Source organism: Notolepis coatsorum, assembly GCF_963971535.1.
Source record: "Notolepis coatsorum genome assembly, chromosome: 13".
NCBI lineage: Eukaryota > Metazoa > Chordata > Actinopteri > Aulopiformes > Paralepididae > Notolepis > Notolepis coatsorum.
Genome location: NC_140177.1, coordinates 16770644 through 16785580, shown reverse-complemented (window position 1 = coordinate 16785580; position 14937 = coordinate 16770644). Strand labels below are relative to the sequence as shown.

The 14937-nt window shown below is 41.7% G+C and overlaps 1 protein-coding gene across 2 annotated transcripts in view; it reads right to left on the bottom strand.

Annotated features, from left to right (window-relative positions):
* Window positions 1–375: 375 nt before the first annotated feature.
* The window catches only part of LOC311238788 (polypyrimidine tract-binding protein 2-like), a 51678-nt gene continuing 37116 nt past the window's right edge, over window positions 376–14937 (bottom strand). For both annotated transcript variants that reach the window (XM_084326983.1, XM_084326984.1), the window contains 6 exons: window positions 5669–5702; window positions 4740–4832; window positions 3455–3571; window positions 3154–3253; window positions 2291–2368; window positions 376–1736 (listed from right to left, as the gene is read on the bottom strand). In XM_084326983.1, the coding sequence (XP_084183109.1) occupies window positions 1607–1736; window positions 2291–2368; window positions 3154–3253; window positions 3455–3571; window positions 4740–4832; window positions 5669–5702 (552 nt within the window). In that variant the 3' untranslated portion in view covers window positions 376–1606. The remainder of the gene's footprint in view (window positions 1737–2290; window positions 2369–3153; window positions 3254–3454; window positions 3572–4739; window positions 4833–5668; window positions 5703–14937) is intronic.

The following is a 14937-nucleotide window of genomic DNA, read 5'->3' as shown; positions in this document are numbered from 1 at the left end:
GTACATATCCCTTAACTACTCTTAGTAGTTACACTGCTACATACTCTTAGTACCTGTATCACTGTAGGCCTACATATATCTTATTAGCACCATTACTAGTACTCATTTATATATTTTATACCCAGTTTAATCACCTATACATTGTATATTATTGCACTTTTTAGTTGTACTGTACTTGTGCAGTATGACAATACATTTTAATCTAATCTCATTTCCGCAGTTCAGTTTTAAACATTAGATAATAGAGAAGGCAGAAGAGCTGGAGAACAGAAAGATTGGTAGAAGAGTGAGCAGAGTGACAGAAGAGTGAGCAGAGTGAGCGAGAAGTTTATTGATGCAGGAGAGCAGACAAACACGGAGCCTCCAGACCAGGAGTCGGCGGTAAAAAAAGACTTTAATTTGTTCTTTTTTCCTCCAAATTGGACTTTCATCACAACAGAAAACTGAAAGTAGAAAATATACAACAAGTTCCACCAGAGACCAAGCGATTGTGTTTGTAGCTGCAGAGATCAGGGGTCAGGGTGTTGGGGCGGGACTTTAATTTTAACATTAGAGGCCAAATAGAGAGTGAAAACGATATCAGTGATGTCACAGTGATGCCAGACTTGGGGACCAATAGGAAGACAGGTTTATATGATGATTCCTTTTAAATAGACATTGAAACGTCTACGTCTGCTCAAAGGTTGGCGACTGGTTTAATTTACTGTTAACGTTAATATTTGCAAGACTACATGGTGATGAGGGGCAGTGCCGATGACACCGCAGACGTTCAGTGAGAACTAGCTAACGCTGCTTGATGGGACCCGGCAGAGCGCTTCACTGCCCCTCTGCTAAACACACCTTCAGCAAAAGCAATCTTTTGCTTAAGTAGTTGATGTTTGTGCGCAAACCAGGAGGAAAATGTCCCGTCCTGGTGGAGTGTCAGCAGACGTTAGCCTGAGTGGACCGGGTGGAGCGCAGGTCAAGCTCAGACGGACAGCGAGGTCTACTAAGGTATGATTGGAGGAAATAAGGTGGGGCTGGGATCAGTAACAGCTTCAAACACAACGTTTACACTAAGATCCTCCCTTTCTACGGTCTTAAAACACTCTTTATTTTATCTTTTTGCAAACAGGTTTTAAGTCTTAAAAGAGAACTGGTTTTTAACTCGGGTCAGATCTGATCATCTGGGACACGAAGAGTTAAAAATCTGATTTTCTGATCCGCTGTGAAAACAGTCCCACTCAAAGAAAAAAAACAAAAGACAACAACTGTCCAATCACACTCCAGACTGAAGACACATGACGTTGGTCCCAACAGGTATCTTCAGATACGATTACAACGACCACATGTTCCGCTAACACGTCCCTAGCATGCAATCTCTGTGTGTGTGTGTGTGTGTGTGTGTGCGTGTGTGTGTGTATGTTTTTCAAAATCTTAGCTGGGACCCAGAGAGACCAGAACGTAAGCTAGTCTGAACAAAACACTACAGGCTAAAACACATTATGTAAGCTAGTCTGAACAAAAAGAAACTAGAGGCTAAAAACAGATTAGATTTTACAAGATTGGGAAATAGGGGTTCGGGGTTGTTAGGGGGTCCAGGAGTCGGGCATTAGGGCTTTAAGATCTAGATGGTGGATTTGGAGAAGGAGACTTTGAGGTGGTGGTTTGAGCCCATGTCGTAGTTATGAAGCTCCATCAGACCCTGGATGGCTTCTTCTGCAGAGGACATCTGGAGCAACGCCATCTTATGGTCCCTGAGAGAGAGAGAGCGAGAGAGGGGAGATGAGAGGAGAGGAGAGAGAGGGGAAAAGAAGAGAGGAGAGAGGAGGAGATGAGAGGAGAGAGAGGGGAGAGAAAAGAAGAGAGGGGAGGAGATGAGAGAGAGGAGAGAGAAGAGAGAGGAGAGGGGAGAAGAGAGGGGAGCAGATAAGGAGTTGAAAGAAGAGTAGAGAAGGATAGGAGAGTAGTAAAGAGGGGAGGAGAGAAGAAAAGAGGGGAGGAGAGAAGAAAAGAGGGGAGGAGATGAGAATGAGAGGGGAGGAGATGAGAATGAGAGAGGAGATGAGAAGGAGTTGAAAGAAGAGGAGGGAGAGGAGAAAAGAGGACAAGGAGAAGAAAAATGTAATTATTATTATGTCTTTAATGTAGGTTATATTTTATTTTATTTGAGCAGAAAGTAACATAAATTAAGGGAAGACTTCTGGGTGACAGTGAGGAAGCTACAGGTAGCCGTTATTTAATTTAAAGCACAGCTGTAGTTTATGGAAAAAAACACTTTTAAAGTATATTATTAGTATCTGGTTCTTACTGGAAGAACTTGAAGGCCTTGACCGTTGCTCCGGAGTTGGAGAAGAGCAGCCGCAGGTCCTCCTCTTCGACCCCCTCCCTGCGCGCACACACACACACACACACACACACACACACACACACACACACACACACACAGTCACACACACACACAACCAATATATTGAAGCTGAGAAAACTGCAACACAATTAAATAAATTAAATACCACAATATACTACACTAATAAAACATAACTAAACATGACTTCTACAATATACTACACTAATAAAACATAACTAAACATGACTTCTACAATATACTACTACACTAATAAAATATAACTAAACATGACTTCTACAATATACTACTACACTAATAAAATATAACTAAACATGACTTCTACAATATACGACACTAATAAAATATAACTAAACATGACTTCTACAATATACTACACTAATAGAATATAACTAAACATGACTTCTACAATATACTACACTAATAAAATATAACTAAACATGACTTCTACAATATACTACACTAATAAAATATAACTAAACATGACTTCTACAATATACTACACTAATACAAATATAACTAAACATTACTTCTCCAATATACTACACGAATAAAATACAACTAAATATTACCTCTACACTAATAAAATACAACTAAACATGACTTCTACAATATACTACACTAATAAAATACTAAATATAACTACTAGAATAAAATAATATAACTAAATATAACTACTAGAATAAAATAATAAATATAACTACTACAATAATACAATTAAATATAACTAAACATTACTAAAATAATAATAATAGATATATTATAAATCTATTTGCATGTGTGTTAAACTAGCAGGTGTGTCGTACGGTATATTAGACAGGTGAAGTGTTGAAGATGGAGGGAAGATGTTCTGGAAGTTCTTTGATCCTGGCTTCTTGAAGCGATGCAGAGGAGAGCCGGAGAAATCTGATACACAACAGAAATAATAACAACACGTATTATAACACATTGTGTATATTGTGTCTTAGCCATAGTTTAAGGGCAGATTGTGTCTTAGCCATATGGCAGATTGTGTCTTAGCCATAGTTTAAGGGCAGATTGTGTCTTAGCCATAGTTTAAGGGCAGATTGTGTCTTAGCCATAGTTTAAGGGCAGATTGTGTCTTACCCTTGGTGAGCAGCTGGTCGTCTAAACCCTCCCGGGGCAGAGCGACCGTCTGGTGTTTGGACAGAGTGACCCTCATCACCTTACCCTGCACCTTCTGACCATTCAGGTGACTCATAGCTAGAGAGAGAGGGGGGGGGGAAAGAGAGGGGGGAGAGAGGGGGGAAGAGAGAAGGGAGGGAGAGAGAGAGGGGGGGAGAGCAATAGAGAGGGGGGAGAGAGAGCGAGAGAGCAAGAGGGGGAGAGAGTGGGGGAGGGAGAGAGAAAGAGAGGGGGGGGAGAAGAGAGACAGAGCGGGGGGGGGGGGGGGGGGGAGAAGAGAGACGGACGTAAATTAATGGATGACACACAACGTTCATAATAAAGCACAAGACGAAAATGCTGGTGAAAAGCCCCAAGAGAGTTGATCTGACGTCTTCAACCCTCATCTAGAAACATAGGTGTCACCTAGGGCTGGGCGATATGGAAAAAAATCATATCGCGATAACGATATGATAATGTTATCATATTTCTCGATATCGATAATTATCGAAATTGTTATAAGTATAAATTTTTTTAAAAAACAGCTATAAGTTTATTTTGCAGCAATTCTTTGTCGTTGCCGCCATCTTTAGTGTTACATCCCCTCACACTCCAGTTCTCAGGCTGCAGCTGGTTTAAAAGCAAAAGTAACCCGGCTTCTCTGCTGGCTGTGGCTCCAGGGGAGTTGAACAGTTCTGGCTCTGCTAGTATATTTTCTATCTTTTGGCGCTTTTTTGGTGGACAAACCACCGCACATGTGCACCGTGACTGGAGTCTAGTTCTGCTAGCACACATAGCCTACTGTGTACAGACGGTTTCAAACTGTATTTTAAATTAGAAAGCAAACAAAATAAATGGACAAAAGAGAAATAAATCTCAATTTGGTCAGTATTGTCATTTGGACAAGCAAAGCCATTACTTTAAGTTGCAGGCAAGAAAGACAAGTCTGTCCACTGTCTCTGGTTTTAAAACTGCCCTGTTGCAGGTAGTAAAAAAAAAAAAAAAAAAAAAATCGTTTTATTTTTATTTCGATATTCAATATCGATTATTAAAATATATTGCGATATTTATCGTTATCGTTATATCGCCCAGCCCTAGTGTCACCTGAGACAGATCTGAACTGTCAGAAATATAAGCAAGACAGCCTTTAAAACAACATGACCAGGGTCGAGTCCCATCTCTCAAACCCATACAGAGGGATTCATACAAGTTGTGCGGATGGGGGGCCCTCTTGGCTCAGCAATTGGCTAGAGCAGCAGTCACTCACCCAGCTGAGCCTGGTTGCCGTCCGACAATTGGACGAGAGCGCTGTCCTTCTTGTTGTAGAGGATCTTCACCCTCTGGACGTCCCCATAGACACCTGGAGAGAGAGAGACAGGGGAGAGAGACACAGACAGAGAGAGAGAGAGCAGGCCGTAGAAGAGGAGAGATGGAGGCGACGGAGAGAGAGAGAGGGGAGTGAAGGATGAAGTTAGTGTCAAAGAGACAAACGAAAAGAAAGATGGAGCCTTTCCCACATGACACACACTGACCAATCACAGACTTCAATTGGACTAACACTGACCAATATGATCTGACTGACTGGTTGGTTTACTAACCAAATGGCTGGCTGGTTTGGTTGTTTGGTTGTTTGACTGACTCATTCATTGGCTGGTTGGCCGGCCAACTGACTGACTGACTGACTGACTGAGTGAGTGAGTGGCTGACTGACTAGCGAGCTAAATGATTGGCTTACTGACTGATTGGTCGGTGTACTGACTAGCTGGCTGGCTGGCTGGCTAACTGACTAGCTGCTAGCTGAATGGTATGTAGACATCTAAAATAAATGTATTAACGGTCTTTATATTGAATGATGGTCTGACCAGGCGAGAGATATAGAGAGAGAGAGAGAAAGAGAGAGAGAGAGAGAGAGAGAGAGAGAGAGAGAGATAGAAATAGAGACAGAGAGAGATAGAAATAGAGACAGAGAGCTAGAGAGATATCCGAACCAAGACGGACAGATCATACCACAGATATAGTAGATAGAACTATGTAGAACGATCGATTATAGAAAGATAAACAAATAAGATATAGATAGATAGATAGATAGATAGATAGATAGATAGATAGATAGATAGATAGATAGATAGATAGATAGATAGATAAGACAGATAGGATAGACAGATAGATTAGAATAGAATAAAAGGTAGGACATACCGAACAGAGTAAAGATACTTTGAGGCGTGACCATCTTTAGAGAGAGAGACCGGAGAGCAGAGGACAGGAGAGTAGGAGAGGACAGACGGAGGTAGAGAACGATGGACAGATCAGAGGCATCAGGAGCGGAGAAGAGGGAGGTGGTTTCCACGACGATGGAGGGGTGGAGCAAAATGGAAGGCACGGGGGTCAAAGGGCAAAGCAGTCGGGTTAGACCAATCATATTGTAGAGGTGGGACCAGGCAATAGAGAGGAGAGGGAGCAGAGAGGAGAGAGAAGAGGAGCGGAGAGAGGAGAGGAGAGGGAGCAGAGAGGGGGGGAGAGGAGAGAGAAGAGGAGCGGAGAGAGGAGAGGGAGCAGAGAGGAGAGGAAAGAGGAGTAGAGTAGAGGGGTTGGGAGAAAGAGGGAGAAATGACAAGAGAAAGTATTAGAGGAGAGGAGAGGGGGAGAGGAGGGAAGAACAGAGGGAGGATGAGAGGAGAGCAAAGCAGAAGTCAGTAACAGCATCAGTAGAACATCAGTGTGTCAGAATGATCGCTGGTTCAACTCCCAAACACACAGTCAGACAGACACATAGACACATACAGACAGCAAATATCTTAGTTCAACGAGTCTGTCCTGGTGAAGCAGTTTGAGTTTCTAAGTGAAGAGAAAGCTGAGGAAACAACTCAACCCTAACCTACATCTAGAACTCCATGACAACATATAGTGCTCCATTAAGATATCTAGGACTGCATCAAAAGTAACATCTATAACTCCATCAAAACATATAGAACTCCATCAAAACCTCTAACTCCATGATGACATCTAGAACTCCGTTAAGACATCTAAACACCATGATGACATCTATGTTAAAACTCCATTAAAACCACTAGAAGTCCATTAGGACACAGAACTCCACAATGGCATCTAGAACTCCATTAAGACATCTATAACTGTGATAATATCTAGAACTCTGTGATAATATCTAGAATACCATGATCATTTCTAGAACACCATGATCATATCTAGAACTCCATGATCATATCTAGAACTCCATAATAATATCTAGAACTCCATGATCATATCTAGAACTCCATGATCATATCTAGAACTCCATGATCATATCTAGAACTCCATGATCATATCTAGAACTCCCTGATCATATCTAGAACTCCATGATCATATCTAGAACTCCATAATAATATCTAGAACTCCATGATCATATCTAGAACTCCATGATCATATCTAGAACTCCCTGATCATATCTAGAACTCCCTGATCATATCTAGAACTCCCTGATCATATCTAGAACTCCATGATCATATCTAGAACTCCATGATAATATCTAGAACTATATTAATACCTCTAGAACTCCATCACAGCATCTATGTTAGAACTCCATTAATACATCTAGAACGCCATGATAATATCTAGAACACAATTAATACATCTAGAAGTCCATTAATAAATCTAAAAGTTCATTAACCTCTTAAGCCCTATTTTCTGAAAATCTGCCTAAAAATACATACCTAAGTAAATGGAAGACTGCTCCATTTCTACAAGGTCCAATTATTTGCATGTTCTTGGTATCTAGGGACATCTATGGATCTCAGGGAATGTATTCCCAGTGTCAGAAATATTGTGTATCTTACTAGGCTCGAGTAAATTGTAATGAACCAAAAGGAGAATATCCATTTAATTTTTAATTTTTTCATATTTGATGGTGAATAACACCATACTAAAAATGACCAGACCTGCAAAATGTTGCTCATTCAGCACCTTCTTGAGATCATGTGTAAAAAGAAATCTAAGCTAATTAATAAAGGGAAGTTGATTAAACAGGAGATTTTGTAGATACAGTACTGAATTCTGCCATCCGGACACATGCAATTTGAAAAATGATTATAGAATAATATAGATGATCAGGCCTATAAATGACCTTATTATGGCCAAGTCATGGATTTATGACGTGATGTCATTGTCGGTCCGGTACAAGATTGATATCATGCCATAAATCCATCTCTACAGAATGTATGCACCGTCAGGAGCGCCTGGTGATACTAAATCCAGATTGACCTCCGACACTGGAAAGGGGAGATTTGGCACGATCCATAAATGTGCGACGTGGCCATAATAAGGTCATTTATAGGCCTGATATTCTATAATCTATAAATCACATTTCAAATTGCATGTGTCCGTATGGCAGAATTCAGTACTGTATCTACAAATCCTCCTGTTAATCAAATGCCCTTTATTAATTTGCTTCGATTTTTTGTACACGTGATCTAACATGTTGAATGAGCTCAGTGGCAATTATCTATGACGGCATCTATGTTAGAACTCCATTGATACATCTAGAAGTCCATTGATACATCTAGAAGTCCATTGATACATCTAGAAGTCCATTAATACATCTAGAAGTCCATTAATAAATCTAGAAGTCCATTAAAACATCTAGAAGTACATTAATACATCTAGAAGTACATTAATACATCTAGAAGTCCATTAATAAATCTAGAACTCAATCGATAGATCTAGAACTCCATTGATGCATCTAGAAGTCCATTAATAAATCTAGAAGCCATTAATACATCTATAACTCCATTGATACATCTAGAAGTCCATTGATACATCTAGAAGTCCATTAATACATCTAGAAGTCCATTAATACATCTAGAGGTCCATTAATACATCTAGAAGTCCATTAATACATCTAGAAGTCCATTAATAAATCTAGAAGTCCATTATGACATCTAGAAGTACATTAAGACATCTAGAAGTCCATTACGACATCTAGAAGTCCTTTAATACATCTAGAAGTCCATTAATAAATCTAGAACGCCATTGATACATCTAGAACTCCATTGATACATCTAGAACTCCATTGATACATCTAGAAGTCCATTAGTACATCTAGAAGTCCATTGATACATCTAGAAGTCGATTATTACATCTAGAAGTCCATTAAGACATCTAGAAGTACATTAATACATCTAGAAGTCTATTAATAAATCTAGACGTCCATTGATACATCTAGAAGTCCATTATGACATCTAGAAGTACATTAATACGTCTAGAAGTCCATTAATAAATCTAGAAGTCCATTGATACATCTAGAACTCCATTGATGCATCTAGAACTCCATTGATGCATCTAGAAGTCCATTAATACATCTAGAAGTCCATTAATAAATCTAGAAGCCATTATACATCTATAACTCCATTGATACATCTAGAAGTCCATTGATACATCTAGAAGTCCATTGATACATCTAGAAGTCAATTATTACATCTAGAAGTCCATTACTACATCTAGAAGTCCATTAATACATCTAGAAGTCCATTAATAAATCTAGAAGTCCATTAACACTTTGAGCGCCACTCACGGCTAATCTCGTGTTTACGATAGTTACGTTGAAAGCCACGTCACGGCTTTTCTCAGATTATTTATTTTTTAGCGATCTGAAATCATATTGCATCACGCGAGCCTACCCTAGCCTACCCAGGGGCCGCCGGCGATCAGATGTGAAAAAAGCACCCCCTATCGTCTCCCAGATGGTAAATCACCCTTTTGGAATGGACTCAATGAAAATGGATGGGGGAAAAAAAATATTCCAGTCCACATTTTCCAGTCCACTGATGCAGCCGGAGTTGCCGGAGTTACCAGAGTTCATTCTGGATCCTCTGAGCCGCGGCGAGCATGGGTTATACTGTACACACGTTGGATCAATATACTTATCTATTTTTTCGAATGGTGATCAGGAATTGGAATATACAATTTGGATACCATCTGATGTCAGGTAAGGAATCTATGTTATCAGTGTTAGGATAATCAGACTAGTTTTCGAGGAGATATAAGCTTTTTTGTGATATGTGCTCTAGCTGTTTCACTGTAAAATCCATGAGGAAATGAAAGCAGCTATTATCAGCGCGCGGCTCGAACATGCATGCGTGCGTGCGTGCACGTATACTATTGATCATCTAGCGTTTATTTGAAAACGATTCATAAATAGGCCGACAAATATCAACGTTCTGGAATATTCCAGTAATATCATAGAATATGTTGTTTTTCACCTGAAAACGGGTGCTTTTCAAAATGCTCTCAAACGGAAATGAAGCGATAAAAAACCAATCTGCCTTGACTGGAAAATGATTCTTTGATAAGCGACGGGTAGATTAGACACATAGCCATAATTTAAAACATAGATTAGGCGATATTAACATTAACATTGGGAGTGGACCGTGGCATTCAAGGGGGTAAAAAGGAAAACACGGCGTGGCGCTCAAAGTGTTAATACATCTAGAAGTCCATTAATACATCTAGAAGGCCTCATCTGCACATGTGGTAGAACTTATTAAAGGGGAGATGAAGCATAGCGATATAAACAGTCATAGCATCAAATTAGTATTTAGATAAGCCACAGAAAAAAAATCACGTTATAAAAATAAGCAGTTTCTAAGAAAAAACTATTTGTTATGTCCTTTTTTGAAGCATTTATCAACATGGGCGCCGCCATTTTGTTTGGTGACGTCACGGTGTTGGTTTGGTCAGGCTCCTTCGGGTTAGCTGCCTAGTAAACATGGAGTGTCAGTAAGTCTACGTTGCCTACCAAACAACGGGACCGTGGTGGTTCTTTTTGTATTGCTCCTGGCTGTTCAAACTAATTTTACCGTGTGAAAGAGAGGAAAGTTGGTTAATTTCCACAAACTACCAGTGAAAAAAACAGTGTTGTTCAACCACCGTCGTGGGGCATTTAGCTACCTGGCTACCTAGCTCCAGTTCAACCACCGTCGCGGGGCATTTAGCTACCTAGCTCCAGTTCAACCACCGTCGCGGGGCATTTAGCTACCTGGCTACCTAGCTCCAGTTCAACCACCGTCACAGGGCATTTAGCTACCTGGCTACCTAGCTCCAGTTCAGCTAACTAGCTACATGCAGCATTTAGCGAGCTGGGTTAGCCGGCTAGTTGGCTTTGAATCCCTCCTGCGGCTAGGTAGCCAGGTAGCTAAATGCCCCGCGACGGTGGTTGAACTGGAGCTAGGTAACCAGGTAGCTAAATGCCCCGCGACGGTGGTTGAACTGGAGCTAGGTAACCAGGTAGCTAAATGCCCCGCGACGGTGGTTGAACTGGAGCTAGGTAGCCAGGTAGCTAAATGCCCGGCGACGGTGGTTGAACTGGAGCTAGGTAGCCAGGTAGCTAAATGCCCCGCGACGGTGGTTGAACAACACTGTTTTTTTCACTGGTAGTTTGTGGAAATTAACCAACGTTCCTCTCTTTCACACGGTAAAATTAGTTTGAACAGCCAGGAGCAATAAAAAAATAACCACCGCGGTCCCGTTGTTTGGTAGGCAACGTTGTATTTACTGACACTCCATGTTTACTAGGCAGCTACCCAGCAGGAGCCTGACCAAACCAACACCGTGACGTCAGCAACAAAATGGCGGCGCCCATGGGGAAAACAGGGAAATGATATTTGGTTTTTCAGACAAATAAGCAGGATTTCAAATTTGATTATAGGACCCTGTCTTACACAAGGTACACAACAAACAAACTAGGATCACATTGTTCAATGCTTCATCTCCCCTTTAAAATGCCCATTATGCTACACTGACAAATGGATTACATTTGACAGGCAGCAACGACGTCACTAGTCAAAGATATGCAGGTCTTATAGGAATCGGTACAAGAGCTTGCAAGACAAGTGTGCAACACATAGTGACAATAATAAGCCAGTGTATATGCTTTTGTGATGATATCAAGGCCTATGCTTGATGAAGTAAGAAAACCGTGCCTTGTTGATGTGCAATCAGAGATCAATCATAGATAGAGCCATATCTACAAGCTGTTTATAGGCATCATCACAGACAGGATCAAAGAAGATCTATACTCGGAAGGAGCACCATCAAACAGATAATCTCCTTAAACAACTAATTGAGAAGTCAATAGAATTCGATGGCCCTCTGCACATAGTATTGACAGACTTCACCAAGGCCTTTGACAGCGTGAATGATCCTCCCTGTGGTCGGTCCTGGAGAAGACCCCTAGAAACAAATCCTACACCCATCTACTCAAACTAACATATGAAGGTTCAAAAGCTTCAATCAAGTGCGACATTGGTATGTCAAGGTCCATAGATATACTGAAAGGAGTTAAGCAAGGAGGCGTTCTTGCTCCCCTACTGTTTTGTATCTTCATTGCAGCCTTGATATACAAGACAGAAGAAGTATGATAGTTTGAGGATGGAAACGAGGAAGAAATGTATTCAGGTTACTCCATAGGTGGACAAATAATTTAGAATATCAGTTATAGCAATCTCAGTTATAGCAATCACCAACTAAAACAATGCAAAACTACAATAATTTGTAAACGTATTTGCCAAAACTACAGCAGAAGTAGGCCTGCAAATAAACATTGTGAAAGCAGAATGCATGTCCACAACTAAAGATAACACGTAAACAACAATAAACATGCCAATCAATGAGAAAAGCATCAAACAAGTCAATGAATTTGTGTTTCTGGGACACAAATGATCCAGAGCAAATGACCACTCCATCGCAGTGAGCCACAGGACAGCATTAGGATGGACCGCGTTCAACAAGAAACAACACATCCTGAAGTCAACAAGAATTCCCATGAGAATCAAGAGGACAGTCTATAATACCCCCAGTTTTACTCTATAGTATGGAATGTATCACATGGACAACACCACTCATTAGCAACACGGAGGTCTTTCAGAGGCCTCTGGCAAACCGCGGTATGGCTGCTTGCAGCGTTGTGGAGACCTGTGGTATGGCTGCTTGCAGCGCTCTGGCGAACCCTTCATCCCATCAACTGAAGGTCCTCAGCAATACAACCCGCCAATTAACATAGTTTGTTTTTATAGTGCCTCCATCTGGCCAAATGGCACCACATTTGACACCGCCCTCCTCAGGGTGCTCGGCAACACACCCACTGAGCAGGAGATAGATGGGATGCATGGTGAGATATGACAGATACCGTAAGTGCCACCATCTGGCCAAGTGGCATATATTCTGACCCCCCTCTCCTGGGTCTTCAGCAATACACCCGCTGAGTGTGAAGCCGATCGGATGACTAGTTCTGGAGTTATGAGAAGGACGCACAAACACAGAGTCCTTCCTTTAGGGTGAGAAGGACAGGGACGCACGAACACAGACCGAGAGTCCTTCCTTTAGGAGTTAGGAGAAGGACAGGGACGCACGAACACAGACAGAGAGTCCTTGCTTTAGGGTGAGAAGGACAGGGACGCACAAACACAGAGTCCTTCCTTTAGGGTGAGAAGGACCAGAGGCCCTGGTGAGAACAGTGACTTCATGAGACCCTGGTGAGAATATAAACCTGCCCACATCTGACATAATCCATGTTTCTGTCACTGATCCATGCTTAACATAACACTGTCTCTGTCTCTCACCATGCTTAACATAACACTGTCTCTGTCTCTCACCATGCTTAACATAACACTGTCTCTGTCTCTCACCATGCTTAACATAACACTGTCTCTCACCATGCTTAACATAACACTGTCTCTCACCATGCTTAACATAACACTGTCTCTCACCATGCTTAACATAACACTGTCTCTCACCATGCTTAACATAACACTGTCTATGTCTCTCACCATGCTTAACATAACACTGTCTCTGTCTCTCACCATGCTTAACATAACACTGTCTCCGTTTCTCACCATGCTTAACATAACACTGTCTCCTCTGTCTCTCACCATGCTTAACATAACACCGTCTCCTCTGTCTCTCACCATGCTTAACATAACACTGTCTCCTCTGTCTCTCACCATGCTTAACATAACACTGTCTCCTCTGTCTCTCACCATGCTTAACATAACACTGTCTCCTCTGTCTCTCACCATGCTTAACTTAACACTGTCTCCTCTGTCCTCCACCATGCTTAACATAACACTGTCTCCTCTGTCTCTCACCATGCTTAACATAACACTGTCCCCTCTGTCTCTCACCATGCTTAACATAACACTGTCTCCTCTGTCTCTCACCATGCTTAACATAACACTGTCCCCGTCTCTCACCATGCTTAACATAACACCGTCTCCTCTGTCCTCCACCATGCTTAACATAACACTGTCTCCTCTGTCCTCCACCATGCTTAACATAACACTGTCTCCTCTGTCTCTCACCATGCTTAACATAACACTGTCTCCTCTGTCTCTCACCATGCTTAACATAACACTGTCTCCTCTGTCTCTCACCATGCTTAACATAACACTGTCCCCGTCTCTCACCATGCTTAACATAACACTGCCTCCTCTGTCTCTCACTGTGCTTAACTTAACACCGTCTCCTCTGTCTCTCACCATGCTTAACATAACACTGTCTCCTCTGTCCTCCACCATGCTTAACATAACACTGTCTCCTCTGTCTCTCACCATGCTTAACTTAACACCGTCTCCTCTGTCCTCCACCATGCTTAACATAACACCGTCTCCTCTGTCTCTCACCATGCTTAACATAACACTGTCTCCTCTGTCCTCCACCATGCTTAACATAACACTGTCTCCTCTGTCTCTCACCATGCTTAACATAACACCGTCTCCTCTGTCCTCCACCATGCTTAACATAACACTGTCTCCTCTGTCCTCCACCATGCTTAACATAACACTGTCTCCTCTGTCTCTCACCATGCTTAACATAACACTGTCTCCTCTGTCTCTCACCATGCTTAACATAACACTGTCTCCTCTGTCCTCCACCATGCTTAACATAACACTGTCTCCTCTGTCTCTCACCATGCTTAACATAACACTGTCTCCTCTGTCTCTCACCATGCTTAACATAACACCGTCTCCTCTGTCTCTCACCATGCTTAACATAACACTGTCTCCTCTGTCCTCCACCATGCTTAACATAACACCGTCTCCTCTGTCTCTCACCATGCTTAACATAACACTGTCTCCTCTGTCCTCCACCATGCTTAACATAACACTGTCTCCTCTGTCCTCCACCATGCTTAACATAACACTGTCTCCTCCGTCTCTCACCATGCTTAACATAACACTGTCTCCTCCGTCTCTCACCATGCTTAACATAACACTGTCTCCTCTGTCTCTCACCATGCTTAACATAACACTGTCTCCTCTGTCTCTCACCATGCTTAACATAACACTGTCTCCTCTGTCTCTCACCATGCTTAACATAACACTGTCTCCTCTGTCTCTCACCATGCTTAACTTAACACAGTCTCCTCTGTCCTCCACCATGCTTAACTTAACACTCTGTCCTCCACCATGTGTAACATA